The sequence below is a fragment of the Pelodiscus sinensis genome, chromosome 2 (genome assembly GCF_052426305.1).
Source record: "Pelodiscus sinensis isolate ZL-2025 chromosome 2, ASM5242630v1, whole genome shotgun sequence".
Classification (NCBI taxonomy): Eukaryota; Metazoa; Chordata; order Testudines; family Trionychidae; genus Pelodiscus; species Pelodiscus sinensis.
The window spans coordinates 154,226,124-154,252,553 of record NC_143053.1 but is presented as its reverse complement, the minus strand read 5'-3'; the positions used below and the strand labels follow the sequence as shown (position 1 = coordinate 154,252,553).

General features: G+C 44.6%; 1 protein-coding gene across 3 annotated transcripts in view; it reads right to left on the bottom strand.

Moving 5' to 3' along the window:
- The window catches only part of GALNT1 (polypeptide N-acetylgalactosaminyltransferase 1), a 146,763-nt gene that overhangs the window by 68,797 nt on the left and 51,536 nt on the right, over nt 1–26,430 (bottom strand). For all 3 annotated transcript variants that reach the window (XM_075921643.2, XM_075921642.2, XM_075921644.2), the window contains 2 exons: nt 6,968–7,187; nt 4,863–5,037 (listed from right to left, as the gene is read on the bottom strand). In XM_075921643.2, the coding sequence (XP_075777758.1) occupies nt 4,863–5,037; nt 6,968–7,106 (314 nt within the window). In that variant the 5' untranslated portion in view covers nt 7,107–7,187. The remainder of the gene's footprint in view (nt 1–4,862; nt 5,038–6,967; nt 7,188–26,430) is intronic.

Sequence of the window (26,430 nt, the reverse complement as noted above, 5' to 3'; positions counted from 1 at the left end):
ATAGCTTAAGTGGAAAATGGTCTATTGACATAGATTTCAATTGAAACAATAGATCCAAATCCTTGAATTCTAAACAAGGTGATAGCGAAACTTGTGAACATACCTCAAAATGGTATATATTGTAGGAAAGGCCTTCCTACAAAATCTAATACTGAAAAGACTATAGTGACAGCCTGATTTCAAATAGATAATTTTCTCTGTTCTTAAAAACTTTTAAAACTTAATACTCATTTTTAATAAATGTTGAGAAATCAGTACTCCATTCAATCCTTCCTTTCAAAAAATGTATAGTATAACTTTGAAGTGAAGTGATATTTACTCATTTTTGCATTCCATTTTTCATAAAATTTGGTTCTCAATATGAACTATTTATGCAGTCTCCGAACACAAGACGAACTATATATGTAGGAATAACCTGAAATGCTAGATTTTTTACTAAGTACAAGTGATTTAGTAATAAAAATCCACATTATAGCATATTGCAAATTAGAAGCTGTTTGTGTAATGCACTCCGACATCTTCGTTATATTCTAGCAAAAAGCTGAAGTGTCAAGTTCCATTCCACTGTTTACTCCTGGGGGAATTCTGCACCACTGCACAATGCAGAACTTTGCAAAAATTAATATTGGATGTGCAGAATTTCTTTTTTCTTCACTCAAAACTTAGCTGCAGTGATGACGGCTGCCACTACGGGCTACATATAGAAGACAAGACTGGGGCTATGGGGAGAGAACTGGAAGGGAAGGGTCAGCAAAGTAGGATCTAATTTATTAGAGGGATTTCTTTAACTCTCTACTTGAGGAATTTTTACATGTCTGTACTACTACAGACATACTTGCTGACAGGTGTTTTTAAATAAGTTACCCAAACAATTGAAACTGACATGATTATATAGTATTATTTTGACAAAAATAATCTGCAGAATTTTAAAGTACCATGTGAAGATTTTTTAATTTCTTGGCACAGAATTACAACTAAGAGTAAATGCCTGGCAATTATTTTTAAAAATTCAATTCTGATATGTATCTTATGCTACAAATTTCAAATCAAACTATGTAGAAATATATAAAAACACTGGGTAATCATGTGTAAATGCCTTAAATCCTTTCTGAACTCAGTTTTAAAATATCATAGCCATCATTATTGTACGAGAACATCCAGGTGCAAAGACCAATACAAATCAGTTAAAGCAAAACGAATCTAGTTACTGCAGAAGATACTTAACATTTAATTCAAAATTCACTGTCATTTCATGGTATGTTTTGAAAAATGTTTACATTATAATTTAAATTTACTACATTATACCTTTTGTTTTAGGTTTTCAACAAAACAGTATGAAGGCCTACGACAGTTTGATACATCCACAACATAGTACCATCCGTTTGCATAATTTTGCTAGAAATTGTTAAACATGTCATTATGGGATCCTTAATCACCTTATCACACTATCATAGCATCATAACATGAATGCAAAATGAGTTTTTTTTAAAAGCTGTTCACAGATATGGTGATGAATATCCAGAAAAACTTAAATTAAAAAGGTTACATAATACACTGCCTGGTATCAGATCATCAAGTCTAGTATCCTGTAGCAAAATACAGAAACTTAAGCAAAAAAGCCCACAACTACGTAATACAATGTTCCCTCTATTTTTTCTATCCACGTGTAGAATAAATTTTATGTGCACCAAGGCATGTACAGATATGCAATGCATGCTCCCAGCTATGGGAGCTCTGCTAATCAGCTGGATGGCATCTGGGCGGCTGCCCAAATGTGTTATGCTACATAAGAAAATCCTTTTAAATTTTGTAGGTCAAATTTTAGATTTGAAAGTACATTAGGATTGCTGTTATTTTCTTAGTTTGCATAATTAAAAAGCTCTCTTGCCTTTTACTGGATAATTTAGATTGTCTTACCCTATAAAATAGGACTTGCAAATGTCTAAGTAAATAATCTTACACCTGCACACAATTAATTTAATTTCTCATGTTTGCACTAAACTGTAAAAGTAATTGAACCCTCTAAACTAGTATAAAGACTTTTTTCAAAGCAATAATGAGGTAAACTTAAAAACTGGTTTCATGTGCATCTCATAGTGTAACATGCCTTGAATTGAAACAGAACTTTAATCTTCCAAATGTGGCAATTATTTCTGAATTTCACTTCCATCTCTCCAGTAAAAAAGCTCTAATGACGAACATATCAAATTTAGACTAATTAAAAGCAATTGTAGATTATATTCCCTCAACAATAATCTTAAGAAAACCTTTTGAGCTCCTACAACTAAAACCATCTGGCATATTACAGTGTTAACCAAAAGTCTCACACACTGTACCTCAAAGATGCTCTCTTCTATTCCAAATAGCTTATACTATCAGGGTTATATCATACAAATGAATCCAAATAGGTGGAACCATGTGCCTTGACAGCACAAATCTATTTACAAGAGATAGCCATGAAGGAATAAGTGACACACAAGAAAGAGAAGAAAGGATGCAATTAAATATATGCAAACATATATACATATACATGAAATAGAAAAATCTGTGCATCATTCAAGAAAAGTTTTTGCTTATATCCCTCTATCGTACTAAAATAGAATTGAGCAGTAATAAATAAACAAACTGCCATTTTGAAAATGAAGCAATCAAGCTAAATATAAATACATAATCTACCTCAGTTATTAAAAGTTAATTATGAACCCATGTCATTGAAAGCTAGATCTAGCTTAATACAAATCGATCACATTACAGAAAACTCTACCATCTCCTATACTACATACCCACATGCTCCTCAAGTTACTTTTGAAGTAGTATTTTTAAGTTGTAGAACTAGAAATTTCCAGCGGAAAACAATTATCTTTTTTTTAAACCCCTGATTACTTCCTTTAGGATAGCAGGATAGAAGGGGGAATAAATAAGTCTAGCAACTGAACCCTGAATCAGCAGCAGCTCCAGTGGAGCTTCCAGAGGAGAGGGTTTTATCCCCCAATTCACTGAAAAGAATGCAGGCAGCAAAATTGGGAGAAAAGCTACTTCATGAGCTCTGCCCAGCTGAAAGTCCCTCCCACCCAAGTCATTAGGAAAAATACAAGAAGCTACCATTTTATTTCAGTCATTGTTAACTAAAATTGAATCTGAAAGAGTCAATAGCATGCAAGCAATTTCAAATGTTGTAAAGCCAGAATGACATTACAGAATTATATGGAACCTAGACAAAAATATGTATCAATTACATTAGATAAACTTATTTCAAATATACCATTTCTTGTTAAATATTTTCTCCTATATAAAAGAAGAATTAAGTTTGGTACATTATATATTTGAGACTTCTGCATTCTTCAGATTTTCTCTTGAGATTTATTTTCCATAGCCGACTGATAATTTAAACCAATTTTAATCATGTGTCCTACATTTGTTTGTTATTTTCCTAAAGAAAGAATGACTCTCACTGGCTGGCATAACCATTAAAATATTCATTTGCAACTAAGTATAGCCTTTAAACTAAATTTGATACCACTTGTTGATACTGTAATGCGAAGAATACACTATTTCTATACACATTTACATAGCTTAACAACCATTTATTCAAATATTTAATTTTTACATTGTTAGAAAATGGTCAGTTTTGCATTTTAATACATTAGATTATTTTTTATTCATTGTTTCTGTCAAGATGCTTTTGGATGTAAACAAATTCAATAAAAAATGCACAAAAATAGCATTCTGAATTTGTATAATAAAATTATACCCTAATGTGCTCAATACGTAAGAAAAGTTGATCAAAACATTTTGTATTCAAAAACTGATTAAACAAAAGGACAGTCTTGTTGCTAAAAGTCAGCTTGTGCAAACACCATTTGTCAGCACTTTTGCTAAGAAAATACTTCCTCCCCCCTACTCCTGCCAACAAAGCAGTGTTCCCACTTTCACTTGCCAAGGCAAAACATTTTCATTCTTGGGAGATTTTTTTAAGAGCCTGTGAATTACAAAAGCCTTGTTGATCAAGTGCAAGTGCCAACTTACCCTTAGATTAGTAGAAAATCTTTCTTGCTTTTTTTCAAATCCCAATCAGTTTTGCCCCAACTTTAAATGAATTAGCCCCATTGAACAGAAACAGCTGAATAAACTCATATGAAGAAAATATTCTCTTTACACCTACCATATTTCACCAGTGAAAGCTTGTTTTGCACTTAAGCTCTGATCCCACTTAAAATTACACTTAGCTAGTAATTTATCAGTTTGGGGGCTTCACTTTCTTAAAAAAAAACTTTCATGCATTGCTTACTTATTTTAATAGATTATAGTAAATTTAGGTTTTAATGATAATACAATAAGTCATTTTTAAACTTAATTTTATATAGGATTTTTAGAAAGAAAAATGTGTTTTTAAAGAAATCTGGTATTTAATATCTGATTTTTATCTACTCTAAGTTTACTTGCCAAAAGGCCAGTTAAGTTTCTTTTCTTGACAAAGGTCTAATAATCATTATTAGATGATGAGCTTTCGTGGGCCAGACCCGAGGAAGTGAGTCTGGCCCACGAAAGCTCATCATCTAATAAACCATCTTGTTAGTCCTGTATTTTGTTTCAGCTACACCAGACTAACACAGCTACATTTCTATCACTAATAATCATTACTAATGGCATGGTTACAATAATAGTAAGTGGAAATTTGTTAGCTTTGCTTTTAAGTTGAATTTTACAAATGTAGCTCCAACCTCAGTAATTGTAACACTCTCTTATAACTTTCAAATCTACACTGATTACCAATATATAAAAGAACAATGATTACTATGGAGAATTCTTAATGTGTGTTCTTCAAATTAATGCATGCCTTTGATAGAATAAACGGTACTTACCCTTCTAACCTGACATCAGGTAATGATCTGTTAAGTGCAATCATTTCACTTGCCATTAAATTAAACTGATTTATTTTAAACATCTCTTTCATTTTTTCTTGATCCTCTTTAGGAATAACAACAGGTTTTCCCATTTCTCCCGGACCTTCATGTGGTTTCTGTACCGGTTCTGGAACTAACAAAAAAGTTTTAACACTAGACTATTCTGAAATTTACTATAGAGATAAGACTATTGCAGGCACACTTACATTTTCTTGTAGTTTATGTTTTACAAAAGCATATCCAATTTCTTTAATAATGCATTTTTCATAGGAAGCAAGACTTTAAAATGTCACATTTTTAAATACTGGAAAAATAAAGGCTTCAGACTTAAGATATTTAACAAGAGCAATTAAGTCTCATTCTCAGCAGCTGTTGTCCACCTGAAAGTCCAACAAGTACCTGTCTTTCTGTCCTCACATTTTACACTGTACAAATCTACTGCATCACAAATTTAACTCAATTCTGTAATAAACCTCTACCTTTTTATTATTTCAGACTTTCCAAGGATGGGGGGGGGGGTTATTTCATATTTAGTAACATCCACTTCTACATAGATTAGGAGGTTGGCAAATGAATTTATTTTTATACAAATTTCTACTTAACTGAAGACTAATCCCTTCAAATATGTATGATATACTTTATGATTTGCCATTCTGAAAGAATGTAATTTGAATTCATTCTTAAAAACAATCCTGTCTCAGTTTCCTCCGGATTTTAATTTTATCAGAATTTATTACAAATTGGAAACAATGTGTTAAGCTCATCCTGATCTGTAGCAACAAACAAATTTAATGTTACTCTTATAACTACACATATTATTTCTCATGACAATTGTTTGCTAAATGAAAGATAAAATGAGAAATCGAACATTATTTCACTTTTATACTCCTCACAGGACGGGAATGACTACTCCACATGGCTCCTTGTGGGAGCCTGGGGGGAGGCACCGTGCTGTTGTCCTCCTCTGACCAGCAGCTCTTCATGGAAGGGCAGGGGGAGAGGGTAAGGGCCAAGGCTCCCCTTCTCCATCTGGCACTGCAGCCAAGAGCCGGGAGGAGGGGTTGGGTCGTGGTCAAGAGGACCACGTACGAAGGCTGATGGCCGGAAATATTCAGCCCTCCCCAACCCTAGCTGACCACTCTCTTCCTGGTGCAGCCATCCCAATGGTCACTCTGCAGTATAATTGTCCCCCATGCTCACTGCCCACTGTGTGCAGAGCGTAACTGTCCCTCCTATAAGACCCCTCCCTTTCCATATTATGGAAAACAATTAAATTCCAGGCACATCCCCTTTTCCAGACAAAAGCAAACTCTGACCTTGCTTTAAGTTAGGATAAGAAGAATCTGCATGCCAACTTTAGTGGTTCTAGCAATTACCATGTAGGAGTCCCTAAATGGATCCATGGATGAACAGATTCCGAGACAGACAAATGCACAAACTCTCAAATTATATATAGAGAAAGTAACAGTTTTATACTGTTAAAAATATTTTCTCTAAAACATTGAGCTCCATTGGGTAGCATATGGAAGCTATTCCTTGAAACAAAGGGGGTCTAGAATAGCAGAGCTTTCTTGAGGAACTGCGCTATAGAATAAAATAATTACTGTTTCAAAAATCAGCATTTATTACATCCCAATACTGTAGGGTTTACTGTACTAATTTTTAATAAATGTGGTTTTTGTTCCAACATTTGTTTGGTAATGAGATCACTGCCCTTCAAAATTATGATACTAGCTAAATACAGCTTAGTTACACAGCTCGAATGCTACTGATGTCAGTGGAGTTACTGTAGATTTACATTACAGCGGAGAAAGATTTGCATTACTCTGTTTTACGTTCTTATACTATCAACTTCATGGCAATTGATTACTAACAAAATGAAATTTGTCTTCAAAATGCCTCAGATGAGAGCCTACACAACTTCCACAGGTTTTTTTGTTCAAAATTCTGAAAACATTTGTGAGAGGTACAAAATGAAGCCACAATCATACTGTTGGGCATTATCAATGGGCAAGTATGCACTAACATTTAAACCAAGTTTTAATTTATGAACATCCACTCACCATCTCCAGCAGGTAGGCCTCGTTCTTTTTTCTCATCACATTTGTTGCATTCACTGAAGTAAAGCAATAGAAACATATCCAAAAGGACCCAAACCAGTGAGGTGGCAAGAACCACCTTACAATATGCAAATTTTCTCATGGCACTTTAAGTAAAAAAAAAGTATGAATAAAAATGTCAACAAGATTGCTTTAATCCAGTTTGAGAGACAACGTTCTGTATCTGAAAAGGGGAAAAAAATAAAAGTTACAAAAATAATGCAAAATGAAAAGCTAACACCCAAAAAAAAAAAACAATTTTACTTACATTTTAGGATAACACATTTGTATTTCAAAAGCTGTTATCACAATAGTCTGCACACAAAATACTCTAGGCCAGTGGCTCTCAAACCATTTTTCCTAATCACTTGAGAATTTCTGAGCATCTTGGCAGACCACTTAATCCTTTCCCAATGTGTTTGCATCATATGCTAACTTTTGCAAAGCGTTTTGGAAGAAAGCGCTACATAAAGAAATCTTAAACATTTTGTTCTACAAATAAAAGCACACAACTCAAATTTTAGTATCAGTAGGGGTCTCTCCCCTGAAGCTGGGAAGAAGGGCAGTCTCTCCTCAGCAGCCACAGCCCTGGCTGGAGATCAACATAAAGGAAGTTACTCACCTGTGCAGTAAGGACTGTTCTTTGAGATGTGTCCCTCTGAGTGCTCCACTGTTGGTGATAGGTCACCCCCGGAGCCACAGATCGGAGCTTTTCAGAGCAGTTATCAGATAGGTCACACATGCACGAGAAACAGCCTGCATGCACAAGAGGAAGCGAGGAGGAAGGGATGGTAGTTGAGCACCCAAAGAGGGGACACATCTCAAAGAACAGTCGTTACTGCACAGGTAAGTAACTTCTGTTTCTTCTTTGAGTGATGTCCCCCTGGGTGCTCCACTGTAGGTGACCAGAAAGCAGGACTCCACCAGGATGGTGGGGCTCACCGTCACTGTAGAGAATACTGCTGTAGCCACCACTGTATCTTCTGTAAGCTGTGGCATAACAGTATAGTGATTAGCAAAAGTATGATCAGATGACCAGGTCGCTGCCTAATAGATGTCTTTAAGAGGCACATTCTTCAGAACAGCCATTGACATTGCCTTAGCACGAGTAGTGTGCGCTCTTGATGGAACTGGTAAAGACCTCTTACAGACAGAGTGACATCAAATGATATATGATGATATCCATCTAGATATATGCTGAGTTGAGACTGGTGTGCCTCGCAAGCATTCTGCAATGGACACGAAGAAGCGTGAAGTTTTACAGAAGGCTTGGGTTCTATCAATATAGAAGGCCAATGAGTGCCTTATGTCGAGGGTATGTAGCATAGCATCTCTAGGAGATGTATGGGGTTTCGGGAAAAATATGGAAAACACTATTGGATTGATGTGGAAGGAGGTGCAGACTTTGAGCAGGAAGGAAGGGTGTGAGTGTAGGGTTACTTTGTCCTTTGTGAAGATGGTGTAGGGTGGTCCCACCACCAATTCAGCAATCTCACCAACTCTCCTTGCCAAGGTGATGGCAAGTAGGAACACTTTCATCAATAGGAATGGAAGACACAGGTAGCCATAGGTTCGAAAGGAGGCCTCACGAGGCAGTCCAAGACAAGATCTAGGTACCTTATGTGGGGGGTACAAATTCTGAGCCTTTTAGGATATTCTGGTGATAGTGTGAGCGTAGACCCAAAACCCGTCAGCCCACACATGAAGCGCTATTATTGCAGCGAGATGTACCTTCAGTGAGGAGATGAACAAGCCCCCATGGTTTAGGTGTAGTACATAATAAAGGATTGTTTGTGTCTGAAGTATGGGGATCAACCTGCTTTTGTTGGCAACATGAAGAGAACTGCCTCCACTCTCGCAGGTTAAGTGGCTCTGGTTGACGGACATCAAGTGTGCAAGAGCACCGTCTCACCTGCTCTGAATAGACAGTTTCATTGTCGTGGAACCAGAGAAGTGCCAGGCATGAAGGTGCAGGGTGTGGAGCTGGGGCTGCAATAGCCTGCCTTGATTTTTAAAGAGGAGGTAGTGGCAGTGAGGAAGCGGAATCAGTGGTTTGATGGACAGGCTGTGGAGGTAAGGAAACCAAGTCTACCTCAACCATGAAGGTGCTATCAAGATGAGCTGAGCCCAATCAGACTGAAGTTTGCGAAGGACTCTCGAGATCAATGGAACTGATGGGAGGGCATAATGCGGAGGTTCCCTCCTGGTGATTAGGAAAGAATCATCTGCTGATTCTTTACCCAGACCTGCTCGAGAGCAGAAGCAGGGGCATTTGGTGGTGTGATGAGTTGCAAAGAGGTCTATTGATGGGTTGCTCCATTCGCACAAGACAGAAGCAAGGACCGCCGGGTGTATTTCCCATTCTCCGTCAGCAGAGAAATTGCAACTGAGAGCATCCACCATGGTGGTGTTCACCCCACGTAAGTAAGATGCACTCAAGGTGACTTTGTGATGAACGCATCAGTTCCACAGACACACTGCCTCTGTGCAAAGTGACCAGTACCGGGCGCCCCCTTGTCTGCTTATATAAAACATGGTGGTGAGTTGGTAACGATTGCCACAAAGTGTTTGCAGGTGTTCCTCGCAGCCCTGAGCTCGAGGAGGTTGATGTGTAATACTGTTTCATGGGGAGCCATCTGCCCTGGGTGATGTGATCGTGCAGGTGAGCAGCCCAATCTAGGAGGGCGGTGTCTGTGGTGATCTGCATCACTGATTTGGGCTGATGGAAGGGGACCCCAGTTAGGGATGACGTCCACCATTTGAGATAATGCAACACGCTTTTGGGGACGGTGACTACTTTATGATGTGGATGATGGGACAGCTTGTATATTGTTAGTCAATGTTGTAGGGCACAAAAGTGAAGTCATGCATGCTGTACAACGTTAAGCAGTGGCAGCCATGTGGCCCATAAGCCTGAGGCAGGTAAGTACTGTGGTAGGGGGCTCGTGGAAAGAATGGATACTACGCTGTTTCGATGTGCAGGACGATGTGGAGGGCAAGCTTGAGCCAGCGAGGAACTGAGGCAGGCCCTAATAATGTCTTAAACAGGCTCTGAGGTGGACTTGTGTTTGTTTATGAGTAGGTCTAGACAATGAAAAAGAGGTCTGGTCCTGGAAACCACATTGGTGGTATCTGCATGAGGTCATGCCTTTATAAGGCAGTCTTCCAGGTACGGGAAGATAACCCCACCCTGCTGTCTGAGGTAAGCAGCTACCATAGCCAGGACCTTTGAAAAAACCTGAGGGGCTGAACAAAGTCCAAAGGGGAAGACCTTTTATCGGAAATGATCCTTGCCCATGGTGAATCTTAGGAAGAACAATTTTCCATGTGAATATGCATCCTGTAAGTCAAGGGTTGCAAACCAGTCCCCCATCTCCAGTGCTGGGATAATAGAAGCCAATGTGACCATCCTGAACTGTTGAGTGCAGCTGGCCAGTATGCACTGTAGGAACTACCTGCAGACCACCTGAATGGGGAATCGGTTTAAGAACCTCTGCTCTAGACATTTTACAATTAGGATTTCTAAATCTGGTGACATGTTAACACTCATGCCTGCAAAATGCCAATGCCAGTGGCTGAAATGGCAAGTCTACTCAACGCAAAATAGAATATGTAACTACAATCAAATTAAAAGCCATTCTTTGAATTTGCACTCAATATATTGTTTACCTTTCAAATTTTGGTTAGCCAACATAATGAAAGGCCTGAATACAACGGTCTTTTCTAACTTTTCTTAAGACTGAAATACACATTGGATAGAAGGGAATTATTAACAGTACACAGAGAATACAAACTATTAGGATTAGCTTGTTGAGAAACAAGAAAATGAAGCAACTCTTGCTCCAGCCTTTACTGGCAAAAGTTTCAGAAATGCCAGTATTTTTTTAAGACTGCTGTAGAATGGCAAGCAACAGTTTTGTTTTGTTTTTTAATTTGCTACATTGCTAAGAAATAAGCAAGCTCTATTTTGCTGTCTCTGAAACACTTTCAGTTATCAGTTGCCAATATTCTACAGCAATTTTCAATTTTATTTTCAAAGTTTAAAGACTATAACTTACTACTCCACATATAACTAAACATCAGGTGCCACACATGTAAAAAGCAGAATTTTCATGTTCTAATACTTAGAATCACAGAAATGAATGTGTAGAAGGGACCTCTAGAGGTTAGCCAGTTCAGTCCATACTAAGGCAAGATAAGCTTAGAGCGCCAACAGATGTTTGTCTAACCGGCTCTTAAAACTCTCAAATCATAGGAATTCCATAGCCTTCTTGGACAAGCTTTTCCCAGGCTTAAATATTCTTACAGTTGGAAAGTTATAGCTAATACCTAACCTAAGTCTCCCTTAATGTACTCTCAGTGGATATAAAGAACAATTGATCGCTGATCTCTTCATAACAACCTTTTTACATATATGATTATTTATCTCCCCATTGACCTTCTCTGACCTAAATTATAGAGTTCTTTCAACTTCCTCATAATTCAGGGTTTCTAATACGTGTGTAAAAATATACAAAAACATTAACTATATAACTGATCAAAATTCTATAGGTTACACACTTAAACGTTTTACTGGGGATGTAAGGGTAGGGAAAGAAAGGGGCCCAGAAGGGATACCCCCTCTAATGTCAGGCCCTCAGCTGCTGTCCCTCACCATGGCTGCCGGTCCTTGCATCCCCCAGTAGGATCCCAGCCACTGAGTTTAACTATTAACCAAACAGATAAGCATCATCTTATCGGTTCAACTTACATCTCTAGAAGCTAAACCACTTATTCTTACTCTCCTCCAGATTCCTTCCAATAATGTAATTACTAATTTCATATGTTGCCTTCAATGAAAGTTGGAATTAGTACTTTACAATCAGGGTCTCATTCCCTTACGCTACAATAGTCTCTGAAAAGTAATCACTCACTAAAAGTTTTCTCCATAATCCCCAAAAGATCCTATACTGTAACTATATTAGCATATTACATAGATATCAATCCAAAACTGAAAGAGCACTGAACACATTTGATATACTGCAATCAATTATTAATGTTCTTTTTAAAATATCAAATTGATTTAGACTTAGCTATTCATTTTGTAATAGGATACTGCTATTAAAAAATGTTCCAACTCTGACAAGCTTTTTATGCTAAGAGAATGAAGACTATTTTTATTAAAATCTCACAATATAAAATAGAAATTAAAACAAGAGACTGCTTATGGTTAATAGCTTGCTGCTGAATGTTTAACAAAGATCAAACTAAAAAGTGGCAAGTATGGCAAGATATAAAAAAAGGAAAAAGATTTTCAGAACAGTCTTATACTCATGCCCTCTTCTGCGCTAGAGAGAGGTGTCTTCAGAAAAAGTGTCACCACGAGAAGGCCATTGGTGAGCTTGAGATCACTGCCTACCCTGATTATCAATATTCTCTCAGTTGCCTGGCATTCCATCTGTCTCTTCCCTCATCTTGTACTTCGATTACATGCTTTTAGGTGTACAGAACTTCTTTTTGTTCTGTTTCTATCGCACTTAGAATAATGGACTCCTACGTGCTACACTATTGCTACTAAAATATCCCCAAAGCATATAATGCACCTTTGTGCACTATGTTAGTTGATAACTCACTTATATCAAGTAAAAAAACCCACATCCTTTGTTGCTAGGTTTACCAAAGCACATATTGATTACAAGAACATTATCAAGTGCAGGGAAGGATCCAGCAATAGAAGTAATCTGGTAGACATCCAATGCTAAAGAAATCTCAACTAATAACTGTCACTTAAAATAAGAGTCCTTCTACCTTATGAGCTTGGAAGGAATCCAATCATTGAATCTAGTTTGACAAATTTGATTACTGAGCAAATATTTACTCAATTTTAAACTTAAAGTTTTAGAAATGAACCTTAAGGTCCACTTAATTCCACAGACACTACTGTAAATTGCGGTACTGAATTGTCAAAAAAATAATGCAACTTGCTTTCATGAATTGCTTCCAGCAATAAACTAGAGTGTTTATGCAGGAGAACAAAACTGTACAAAACTTTGGCTAACTGCTACAGTCTATCATTAAATTCACAAATGTTAAGATTTTACTAGGAAACTCTTCAACCTTGAGAAATTTCCTTTCTGGGCAACTTCTTCTGCTTCCTGGGCTGGAAAAAGTATTCACCATATGCATTGTTGCTATATATGCAATCTCTTCCTGAAGCATCTTTTACTGGGGATGAATTAGCAATTACCATCACAGTTAGAAACAAAAAACCATAGAAATAAAAACTTAAAACAACAGCAAATGGTCTGGTAGCACTTTATAGACTAACAAAACACGTAGACGTGACTAGGAGTCCTGTGGCACCTTATAGACTAACCAATTTATTGGAGCATAAGCTTTTGTGGGCAAAGACCCACTTCATCAGATGACTGGAGTGTTCATCTGAAGAAGTGGGCTGTGCCCACAAAAGTTCATGATACCATCTACACGTTTTGTTAGTCTATAAAGTGCTACTAGACTATTTGTTGTTGTTTTAAGTTTTTCCTGTTACAGACTAACTCTGCTACCCCATGAAACAGAAAAAAGATAACTCAAATACTAATACTCCATTTACTTAGGCAACTCATTATGGAACAAACACTGCCTTGCTTCCATATTACAAACCAATTTCCATAACATGGAAAGGTGGAGCAACTCCATTCTTGTCTAGGAAAAGGTATTCTGTTTGTAGGGTTGTAGGTAGGAGAGAGTTTAACCAATTAACTGTTTAACCAATAAGCGGATGCTTTTTGGTTAATGGTATCTGTTAACTCAGCCAGCACCTGGGGAAATGGCTTCACAGCAACAGGGCAGTAAAACCACCTTTCTGGGAGTTGGGTGGGCAAAGACTGCCCACTCTGCTCCCGGGAGCTGGGCCAGCAGGGGCTGGCAGCCCCATGCCTGGGGAGCCTTCTGCAGAACCTGCAGCACATGTAACTGCTAAGATTTTTAGCAGTTATATCAGGGGTCAGCAACCTGTGGCTCACTAGGGAGCCAGATATGGCTCTTCTGGAGTCCAACTCAGCCCCCTCCCTTGCTCCTCCCACAGCAGGAAGCCAGCACTACAGTCTTACATGGCCCTCCGCAAAATTGGAATGCCAGCACTAGCTTCCTGCCTGCGGAGAAAACTCAAAGCCTCCCCGTATCTGGCGTGAAGGGAACAAGCGGAGCAAAATAAAAGTCTCAGTGCACCGCTTTCCCGTCCCTCAGCATGTGGGAAACATGCAGCCAAAACGGTTCCACGCACACTGGCCTTTTTCATCAGCCAGGAAACACTTCCCTGGAGGCTTCCCCTGCAAACCCTTTCTAGAAGCTTCCAAAGAATGGGAGCAGCGGGAGGCATATTACAGGGTGCCTGCCACATGGTGCAAAAGCTACTAAGTGCCCCCCACCCCCTCACTCTCCCCCTCTCCAGTCCAGAATCCCTCCTGCCCCCACCCCCCTGGACAGAATCCCCCACCTTGCCCAGGCAGCCAGCCCCCAGCCCGCTCCTTGTCCTCTCCTACATCCCACCTCCTCCCATCCAGATGCTGCGCTCTCATCCCTATCCCATTCACTGGCATCTGTCCCACACACATAACCCCTCATTTTTGGCCCCACCCCAGAGCCTGGGGGGGGCACAAAATCCACTAACCCCCCAGAACAATAAATCTGGCCTGACGCCTTCAACCCCGTCCTCCCTGTATCTCCTCCCATACGGGTCTGGAGTACCAGGGAAGTGAGGTGTTTCAGTTGGGCGGTCACATCAGTGAGGGCTGAGGTTTTTTTGTTTTTTATTTTGCTTCTCACTTGTGTGTTCCCTGACTGATTCTTCTGTGGTCAGTGATCCCCAACCCAAAAGAGGTGCCCCACCCCTGCCATAAATCAAGACAATGTTGAAACCTTTGTGCTGGACATAATATTTTACTTTATTTAAAAACAAAGCTTGGCCAACAAGTCCCCAACTCGGGCCCAGCCCCCATCTGGCCATAGGATCGTAACACTCCTGCACCCCCCCACACACCAACCCTGAGCCCATCATACACCTAAACCCCGTCCTGAGCCCCTCATGCCCCAATCCCCTGCCATAAAACTCCTGCACCTCCACACACACAAACCTTGCACCTTGAGTCCATCATACACCCCAATTTCTTGTCCTGAGCCCCTAGTACACCCCAACTCAGATTCCTACACCCCATCATCCTCCTGCCATAAGACTGACAGAAGAAATCCTGGATGTATGCATGAAGTTGGATTTGACCAGTTATGATGTATATTTCAAAGAAATGTGTGAAAAGATGCAGCAGAAGTCCCATTAAGTAAAAGTCTGAGTACAATGTTTCATTTATACCATTATCAATCATGTCAATTATCAATATTATAACATTGTATGTTTTCAGTCATGCATATGGGCAATCTTATACAGCTCTTTGTTGACCTCCTGTTCTGAATTTTGACATAGTTTGGCTCTTTGGTTTGAAAAGGTTGCCAACCCATGGGTTACGTGGTTACTGTATTAGATGGTGAGTTGCAGTGTGGGGAAGAACACAAGGCCGAAGTAATGAAGTTATACTATTTTTAAGTCAGATAAACCTTTAATTGTATCTCCTTGGAAAAATCTGATAATCCAGACAAGAAGGATGTCCTAATGTTCAAAGTGCTAACCTGGGACTCAGGGGATCCAAATTCAAACTTTCTGCTCTGCTGCATACTTCTTCAGTAACTTTGGTAAAGTTACTATCTCTGTCTCAGTGACTTTCAGACTGAGAACTTTGAAAACTAATCATCTCCAGAATTAGGCCAATCATTTTTCATTTCTCACACTTCATCTTATGACTACCTTGGGCTAGAGGAAGCTGGATGGAGAAGATAGATATTGTTACGATACAGTAAGACCCATCTATTTGTCTGCTTCATGCTGTAGGAAAAGATGACTGTAGTCAGACGAGTCCTAGGCTCAACATGAAAATGCATCTTCCTCCACTTAAGAATTGGATGAACATACTGACAGATTGCTCTGAAAATTATACTGTTAGAAGCTCAAAGAGCTTTTTTCTTTATTTATCCTCTAGCCTAGGGCATCACAGGAGTGATCAGGAAGAAGAAAATCTATGACTGTCACAAGATTTATTGAATAGAAAGAACCAGTGCTAATTCAACAGATTAGTTTCTTTTGGAATCTATGTACAGTAAAAGTGGTGTTATTTTGCACTTCACATACTGCCTCCAATAGCAGGTGCCGCCCCTGCAGCTCTCACTGGTTGTGGTTCCTGGCCAACAGGAGCTGTGGACCCAGCACTGGGGGGTCAGCACAGTGCCCCTGGGTCCATTCTCCCTAGGAACATTGACAGCAGCCAAATAAAGCTACAGATTATGCCTGTGGAGAGAGGCACCTCGCAGAGCCACCTGGCCATGCCTCTGCCTAAGAAAAGAACGGTTACTTACCTGTAACTGTTGTTCTTCGAGATGTGTTGCTCATGTCCATTCGAAGTAGGTGTACGCACCGCATCTTCCAGAGAGTTTTCCCTAGCGGTACCAGTAGTGCCGGCAGGGCACCCCCTGGAGTGGCGTCGCCATGGCGGGGCATAAGTACCCCTGCCGGCGCTGCCCCACCTCAGTTCCTTCTTGCTGGACACTCCGACGAAGGGGAGGTAGGGTGGGAGTCGAATGGACATGAGCAACACATCTCGAAGAACAACCGTTACAGGTAAGTAACCTTTCTTTTCTTCTTCGAGTGGTTGCTCATGTCCATTCGAAGTAGGTGACTACCAAGCTAACCCCACAGAGGAGGGGTCAGAGCAGTGATACCACCAGAGTCATGAAGTGAGGTGAACAATAAACGGATTTATTTGAACAATTCAACACTGATAAGGCACCATTTAAGAACAAAGACAACCGGAAACATATTTACATCACAGAATCGAGGACTGCAGAGCCCACCCTTGCATCCTCCCTGGCCTGCTGAGGTAGCGCATAGTGTGTTGCAAGCGTCTGAAGGGAAGACCAGGTGGCTGCCCTGCAAATTTCTGTGATCGGTACCTGGGCACCAAAGGCCACCGAGGATGCCTGCGCCCTGGTGGAGTGTGCCTTCACCCTGTGTGGGGTTTTACCAGCCAGGTGTTAGCATTCTGTGATGCACTGCACCACCCATCTTGATAGCCTTTGCGTGGAAATAGGCAACCCTTTGACCCTGTCCCCGAATGCAACAAACAACTGTTGTGATTTATGGAATGGCCCGGTCCTATCAATGTAGAATGCCAGCGCCCGCTTGGCGTCCAGGGAGTGCAGAACCCACTCCTTAGAGGAGGCATGGAGTTTTCGGAAAAACACCAGGAGATAAATCTCCTGAGACAGGTGGAATGGTGATACCACCTTCGGGAGGAAGGCTGGATGAGGCCGTAGCCTTACACTGTTATTGGAAAAAACAAGGTAGGGCGGATCTATAGTTAGCACCCTTAGTTCCGACACCCTTCGAGCCGATGTAATAGCCACGATAAAGGCAACCTTCAATGAAAAGTGCAGCAGGGAACACGTGGCCAGCGGTTCAAAGGGAAGTAGCATAAGCCTGTGAAGGACCACGTTAAGGTCCCAGGCAGGAAGCGGACCCTCACCGAGGGGTACAGCTTTTCCAGGCCAGTAAAAAACCGTTTAACCACTGGGTTAGAAAAAAGGGAGACTCCTGCCATACCAACATGGAAGGCGGAGAGAGATGACACATGGACTTTGATAGAAGAGAAAGATAGGCCACTGGACCGAAGCTGGAAATGATAGTCAAGAATAGTTGGAATAGGAGCAGAGGACGGGTGTACTCCTCTCTGGGACGCCCAAGACGAGAAGCGCAGCCACTTGGCAGCGTACGACCGTCTAGTAGAGGGTTTCCTGCTACTGAGGAAAACCATCTGAACCTCTTGGGAACATTCCCTTTCAGGTTGGTTCAACCACGGATAAACCATGCCATTAGGTGGAGAGACCGGAGATCCAGGTGAACCATGATCCCCTCGCCCCAGGGTTGAGTTAGCAGATCCCGGACTGGAGGGAGTGCTATTGGGTCCTGGACAAGCATGTCCACCAGGATGGGGAACCAGAACTGTCTGGGCCACCTGGGGGCTATGAGAATGATCGAGGACCGAAATGTCAATACCCTGGAAATTAGGGGAAACGGGGGAAAGGCATAGAGAATGCCCTCTGGCCACACGGTCGTCAGGGCATCCCCCAGGGAATATTTCCCCAGTCCCAGCAGGGAACAGTAGTTCCTGCACTTGGCATTGCTTGCCGAGGTGAACAGGTCTAGGTGGGGATAACCCCACCTGCGGAAAACCTGGCGGAGAGCAGAGTCCTTGAGGGTCCACTCGTGGGCTCTAAAGGATCTGCTCAGCGTGTCCGCTAGCAGGTTTTTGCACCCCGGGAGGTATTCCGCTTGAGGTGTGATACCGTGCGTGACACACAAATGCCAAAGTTGCAGGGCCTTTTTGCAGAGGGGAGATGATCACGCCCCACCCTGCTTGTTGAGGTAAAAGACCGCTGCTGTGTTGTCCATACGAACCAGGATCCAGCGGGGGGTGAGCCTTGGCAGGAAGGCTTCGCAGGCTCACCTCACCGCCCGCAATTCCTGGACGTTTATGTGTAGGGCTCGCTTGGAGGGGGACCAAAGGCCTTGAGTTCTGTGTCGCCCCAGGTGCGCTCCCCAACCCAGGTCGGACGCATCGGTGACCAGCGTCAGGGACGGGGGAGGGGTATTGAAAGGGACCCCACTGCGTACCACAGGTTCCTGGGTCCACCATAGGAGGGAGTCCAGAATTACTTTGGGCACCGTAATTGAGTCCCAAAGACCGCTGGACTGGCTGAAGGCCTTCGCCAACCACGCCTGCATGGGTCTCATCCGCAATCTGGCATGGCGGACCGTGTACGTACATGCCGCCATATGGCCTAGGAGCCTGGAGTAGACCCGAGGGGTTGTTATAGGAGACCGAGTTAGCCCCGAGATCAGCTCCACTATGGAGAGGAACCTGATCTTGGGCAGGAACGCCCTTGCCACCCTCGAATCGAGGAGGGCTCCCACAAATTCTATCTGTTGCGAGGGAGTCAGGGATAACTTCTCGAAATTTATCAGGAGTCCTAACCTTAGGAAAAAGGGCTCTTCTGAGTGCCACGTGAGCTTCTACCTGCCCGTACGAGCGACTTCGGATCAGCCAGTCGTCAAGGTATGGAAACACGCGCACCCCTTATTTGCGGAGATATGCAGCAACCACCGCCATGCATTTCGTGAATACCCTCAGTGCCGTACATAAACCAAAAGGGAGCACCGTAAACTGAAAATGGTATTGGCCCACCGTAAACCTGAGGAACCTCCTGTGGCTGGGTCTGATTGCCATGTGGAAGTACGCGTCCTTGAGGTCGAGAGTCGCGTACCAGTCTCCTAATTGTAGCACTGGGATGACCGATGCCAGGGTCACCATTCTGAACTTGTGTTTTACTACCGCCTTGATTAGATCTCAGAGGTCCAAGATGGGGCAGACCCCACCCTTCGGTTTGGGGACAACAAAATAACGGGAGTAAAAAGCCCTTCCTCGCAGCTGCAGAGGAACCTCCTCTATCGCTCCTTTTTCGAGGAGCGCAGACACCTCCTGACAGAGGATGTGTTCGTGAGGAGTGTCCCTTACTAGAGACGGCGAAGGGGGATTTGAGGGCGGCGAGCCTAGGAAAGGGATAGAGTAGCCTCCACTTACAATGTTCAGAACCCAGGCATCTGAAGTTATTAAGGCCCAAGCATGGGCAAAAAAGGATAGCCTGGCCCCAAACAGGGGGCCAGGGCAGGAGATTGGTACGGAACTCTCGAACGAGGCATCAAAACTGAGACTTGCCCTGATGGGAAGGACCGTGAGGACCTCCACGCTGGGTATCGGTCCTGGGGCGATGACGTCGACCCCTAGCCCCCTGAGGGTGCGCGGCCGCCCCGGAACCTCCACCGGAGGCCCGGGAACGGCGACTCCAGTAATCCCCACAGGGGACCTGGGGCTGCGCCCTTCCCTGCTGCCTATAGGGCAGCTGTCGCCGCTGCGGAGCCGGCGTGTGGATGCCCAAGGACTTTAGGGTGGACCTAGTGTCCTTCAGGGTATGGAGCCTAGAGTCAGTGTGCTCCAAGAACAGAGCTTTGCCCTCAAAGGGCAAGTCCTGAATTGTATACTGCACATCCGGGGAAATTCCCGAGACGTGGAGCCATGCCCCCCCACGCATAACGACACCAGTCGCCATCGTGCGGGCCGCTGAATCCAGTGTCCAGAGCCGCCTGGAGAGCAGTTTGCAAGATGACTTTGCTCTCTGAGGCAACAGCCGCGAACTCCTGACGGTCCTCCACAGGGAGTCTGTCTCGGAACTTTTCGACGGCCTGCCAGGTGTTAAAGGCATACCTACTCAGCATCGCCTGCTGGTTTGCGATGCGGAGTTGAAACGCCCCCGTGGCGTAAACCTTACGGTCCAACAGGTCCAGCCTCTTAGGCTCCCTAGGAGAAGGGCCCGGCTGAGGGAGTCTTTCCTTTTGGGCCGCGGCCTGCACGACCAAGGACCCGGGGGTGGGTTGTGAGTACAGGTAATCATGCCCCAAGTTTGCGACGTAATAACGCCTCTTGACCCCTTTTAAGGTAGGGATCAAGGTTGCCGACGTTTGTCACAGGGCGTTGGTAATCTCTGATACCGTTTTGTTAAGCGGTAAGGCCAATCGTGCAGGCGCATCTTCCGTGAGGATGTCCACCATTGGATCCGTGTCCTCGATAACAGGTTCCACCAAAACGGCCAAGTTGGCAGCCATGCAGCGGAGGAGGTCCTGGTGCGTGCGGGCATCCATTGACGGCAGACTTGAAGCAGGGTCTGCTAGTGCCTCGTCCGGGGGGGGGGGGGAGAGGGGACGACTCCTGAAGTGGCACAGGAACAGTTGTCACCAGCTGCGGAGCCGTCTGAGTAGCTTGCGCTCCTGATGGGTCCACCTCCGGTGCCGGCAGTTGCGGTGCCGCTGGATCGGGTTGAGGTGCCCGGAGAGGGGAGGAAGGGGCTCAGGACAGGCACGCCGACGGTCAGGAACCGTGCCCTGAAGTCCCCGACCCCAGAGAAGGAGGCAGCTGACCTTGCCACTGATGGTAGGCCCAGGGGGTCAAGAAAGGCCACTGTGGGTGTGGAGGCCACGTTTGTTGAGTGTGGTCCCTCCTATGTCTGGACCTGGATCTATGGGTCGAGGATGCCCTCGAGGAGCCAGAACGGACAGAGGAAGCATCCGAGTCTGAGGAATAATCGGACTCCGGCCAGGGTGGAGCCGATGAAGAAAGTGGGGCAAACCTTGCCATTGACTCGGGCTTACCCGCATGAGTACGTCCTGGCCGCACTATCTGTGGGGTCGGGGGACCCATGCCCTGTGTCGGAAGGCTCGCTGACTGTTGTGGCACCGGGGGACCCAGACCCAGTGCCGAGGGTTCTACGGCACCCAGTTGCGGCACCGGGGTGCCCAGGCCCGGTGCTGGCTGAGTCGCCAGCAGCTGCGGCACCGGGGTGCCCAGGCCCGGTGCCGGTTGAGATGCTGCCCAAGGCTGCGGCACCGGGGTGCTCAGGCCCAGTGCCGGTTGAATTGCGTCCGGCGGTTGTGGCACCGGGGTACCCAGGCCCGGTGGCTGACGAGACCACTGCGTCGATGCCGGTGCAGATGAAAACACGGAGACGGACGCCGGCTCCTGAGTGACCTCCATGGAGGAGAGAAAGGTCTGAGTGGACGCCACATGGCTACTCAGATATGGTACCGGCACCGCCAGGCGGGGAGCTGGCAAGGAGCTCAACTGTATCTCAGTTCGCGCATGGCTGGAAACTCCCTGAGAGTGACAGCTCGGCGACGAGAAGGGTGCCGAAGTAGCGACCGGTACTGACCCCACATGGGGTGGTCCCGACGCATAAGCCACTTTAGCATGCCGATCTGGGCCATGCTGGGGCAAAGCTGTAGCCAGCCGAGCCTCCGACGATGGTGACCTCAACCCTTCCGAGTCAACCGAGGATGGAGGGGAGGTCGTGAAGCTAATAAGGTCCTGCGCCACCTCGAATGTATCCGGCATGGATAGGCGGTGTGGAAGTTGGCGACCAGAACTACCTATGCCTCCTCGGAGCAGACGGTGCGGAGGGGACGATACGTGCACCAGAGAGCCCACAGTGCGGTGCCCAACCGACACTGTCTTCTTTGAAGGGGACCTTCCCTGGGATTTCTTCACTCTCTTAGATGGAGGAGAGCGTGATCAGGGCCGAGAAGTCGACGCCGACGCGCGGTGCTGGTGAGGGGCGTCCCGTGTGGAAGCCAGTGCGCTGCGCACTGCAGGCTGTTCCGGCGGCACTGGCTGAAGCGCTGTCTCCATGAGGAGAAGTTTCAGGCGAGAAACCCTTTCTTTTCTGGTACGGGGCTTAAAGGACTTGCAGATTTTACAGGCAATAGCCAGATGAGCCTCACCCAAGCACTTAAGACAGCTGTTGTGTGGGTCGCCCCTGGGCATAAACTTCCCGCAGTCAGCGCACATCTTGAAGCCTTGCGGCCCTGGCATTTCTTACCCCCAAGGGGGAAGGAACAAAGCAAAGAACCTAACTATGAGAACTATTTACAAATGAATGTGAGAACGGGAACCATTAACTAACTAAGTAGGCTGGGAGATATGGAGACACTCCAATGACCATCGCCACGGTAAGAAGGAACTGAGGTGGGGCAGCACCGGCAGGGGTACTTATGCCCCGCCATGGCGGCGCCACTCCAGAGGGCGCCCTGCCGGCGCTACGGGTACCGCTAGGGAAAACGCTCCGGAAGACGCGGTGCACACACCTACTTCGAATGGACATGAGCAACCACTCGAAGAACAACAGCAGGGACTTCTTACCGCTGGTACGGAGTCACTTGATCTGAGCATCACTTAGATCCAGCACTCCACAGATTCTCCTGCACCTCAGTCCACTGATCCCTCCCGCACCCCAAACACCCTACCTCTTTGTAAAAGCAGAATTTCTGACCAACAGCACTACCCCGGGGCATCTCCATAACCTGTCAAACAGCAAATCTTTTACTGTATATTCCTGTGGGACTTCAGAGTCTGGTACTTGACTAAGGCCAGAAGTTATCAAAGCAAGTATGAAGGGCCGCAGAGCCCTACTGTTCCTGGATGAAGTCTCAGTCTTGGTTTCTTAGCCACAAAGAGATGGCTAAATCAAAATGTCAATAAATGGGTTGAAATTAGAGCTGCCTGTCATGAGAGCATACTTTGCTAAATCCTAAAATGGTTAATTAAAAGGGACAATGGCATAGCTCAATAGAAACTGTGTGTTGTAGTTATTGCCCCTGCTAGTATGTTTAGGGAAGTCTCTCTAGAGCACTTCTGGGTCTGCTTAAGGAATTAATCCTTGAATATATAAGCTTTGTTCAACAGTGGCTGAAGAATAAATTGAGCATCTCTGTAAAACTAGATCTTGCTTCAGAAAAAAACACCTCCAAGTAGTTCAAAAGGCTTCTTGCAGTACTGCTGTAAAGCGAGGAAGGGATCACAGACACATGGCGAAGAGTAGGAAGCCCTCTTTGTTCATAGCACTGGATTGCACTTCCATTTCCAAAACTACTAAACAACCAAAGAAACATAGAGCTTCCATTAAAAACCCTCTTGTAAAAGGACTTTACCAAAAAGGTCAAATATCAGATGCCTATATCTTTATGCAGCTATCAAGATGGTAACTTAAAGACACAAATTCATTTAGAATGAAGTTGAAAGGAAAAAATGTATAACCTCAAGCAAGCTATGTTTGAAGGTCAGAAAAAATCAAATTTTGATATGATCCACTTGATATTACAGAAAAGGTCAACTTTAAATTACTGTTCGTACTGTACTATTTCTTTTCAGTTATTTGTTCCATCGGTAAGTGTACCACAGTAAGCTAAAAGTTAGATTCCAGTTCACACCCCCATATAATTGAGAACAAAAGTAACAGTCCTCTTTCTTCCATATCACAAGCAAGCAGTCCTGTTTAACTGTGGACCGACCGTAACTTGGATTGCATTAATAATCTTCAACCGACAAGTTTATTTCAGGCATTACACTGCCTTTAATAATGTTTAACAGGTTTCTGTGCTGTATTTAAGCACAGATACAAAGCTGAATTGAAGCCAACATGAATGTCAGAGTTCTGGCTGAAAATATGTTGTGAACTACTACTAAAGAAAGATTTAAAGCAGTCAGTTTATGATTTGATCAGTTTCAAGTTTATCATTACAGAAACCATGTAATTTCTCAACTCCTTAACATATTAGACAGCAATGGCTGCCCTGAAATTAACACAGCAACATTCTAAGTCTGTACAATCTGACTCAGATTGATTAATTTAAGGAAAATCAATTATGTATTTTTAAACTACTGGTATCAGTAAGAGGATAGTGGGGCAACAGGACAAAGACTTTACCATTTCTATTTTCTTGTTCAAATATATATTTAAAGCTTATTATATTCAGCTCACTGAAGAAAAGGTTTATAGTAGCTGGTCTAAGAGTACTTACACTGAGAAGATTTGATAGCAAAGAGCTCTAATTCAACAGAAAGGCAGAAGACGACCCAATAGCTGGATGCTGCAGCTAGACATATTCAGACTAGAAATAAGGTACAAATTTTGAACAGTGAGAATAAACAACCAGAACCTATTTACCAAAGGATATGGTGGATACTCCATCCCTTGGTGACTTTAAATCTATATTATTTTTAAAAGTTTTTCCTGCAGGACGATAGAACGACATCATGTCACTCTGCATCCCACAGCTGCCCACCTCCTCCCTTCCCTGCTAACCCAGCAGGGGGGATTGGAAACCCATGGCTCCTGAGCAGCAGCGAAAATAATCTCCTGCTGCTGGTGGATTTCTGCAGGGGAAGGAGGAAAATTGGGAGGAAGAGGCAAGGGGGCCAGCAGAGGGGCCTGCTGTATGGGGAGGACTAAAAAAGTTCTGGTGGTGGGAATGGGGGCCAGCAGCCAGGCCCGTGGGGGGGGGCAAGAGGTGCCCAACGGGAGAGGGGGCACCAGACTGGGGGACAGTCCAGCCCCTAAACTGGGCTGGGAGGTACCCCAGCCCGTGAGCACCCCCTGGAAGTGTTCCTGTGGCAAAGGGGGGCGGGTGAGGGGCCGGCAGCGAGGTCATTGACAGGAGGCCCCGCTGCAGAGGCCCGATGAGGGGAGAAGGTGAGAGAAGGGCTGGAGTGGGGGGCCACGGTGCCTCTCCGTCTGGCCCTTGCCCATCCCACATTGGACCTCTGCAGCAGGGCCTCCTATTCTCTCCCCCTCTCCCCTCCTGCCACGAGCCTTGCCACCACAGACACACCCTGTACCACCAGCCCCTGACCCAGTGCTGGACTGTCCTTCTGACAGCTGCCATGTGGGTGGGCGGCTGGCGGAGTTTAAATTGAGCCATGTGGCTCCTCCTCAGTTCGGGGCAGGGATGGGAGACACAAGCAGCAGCCGCAGGGGTTCAGGTGGGGAAAGGGAGACACATAGGACATGCACGGTATCGTTGGTCCGGGGTGGGTGGGAGCCACATAGCCTTCCCTTCACTGCTGGAGGACCGGGCCCTGTGCTCCTTTCCCCCTCCCTGCCAAAGGGAGAGAGCCCAGCCAGCCTCCATCCAGACCAACCTCCCCAAACTCAGACAGGCGGCAAGAGGAAGGGAGCCAGGTCAGTCTCAGTATGACCCACGCTCCCAGCAGCCAGAGCAAGGAGACCTGGGCAAGCAGCAGCCTCAGTCTAGCCCAACCTTCTGGCAGCTGGAGGGAGAGAGCCAGGCCCACTCCTACTCTTGTCTGGCCCAGCCCCCTGGGCAGCTGGAGGGAAGGAACCAGACCCACCGCAGCCCAGCCCAATCAGCCAGAGGGACAGAGCCAGGCCAGCCAAGGTCTGCCCCCACCCGCATCAGTGGCCAGAAGGGGGACAGCTGGGGCTGTCTACCCATGGTGGGGGGGGCTGGCAAGCACTGTCACTAGTTGAAACTGAATTGGTATTTAAAAGATCTACTCTAGTTCAACCAGAAGTCAAGGGTTTGATCCTAGAATGACTACTTAAGGGACTTCTGCAACAAACATTTTAAAATTCTGCACATAACATTTTACAAACATGCAAATCTTATTTGTTAAAATATAGCAAGATATAATCATGCCAGTTTCAGTTATTTTGGAAATTTATTTATAAATGCCTGTTACAGACACATTTACTGACAAAACAGACACTTCTTGCCCCTCACACCCAAGAGCTCAGCTGGGGGCCAGACACTCAAAGCACTTCTCCACCAAAACCCTCACAGGACTATCCACAGGCCAGATAGTCACACCCTTTTCCCTCCTTCCCCACCCCAGAGACCAACCACAGGGCTCACTCCAGCCCACAAAAATATCCCTATCCTC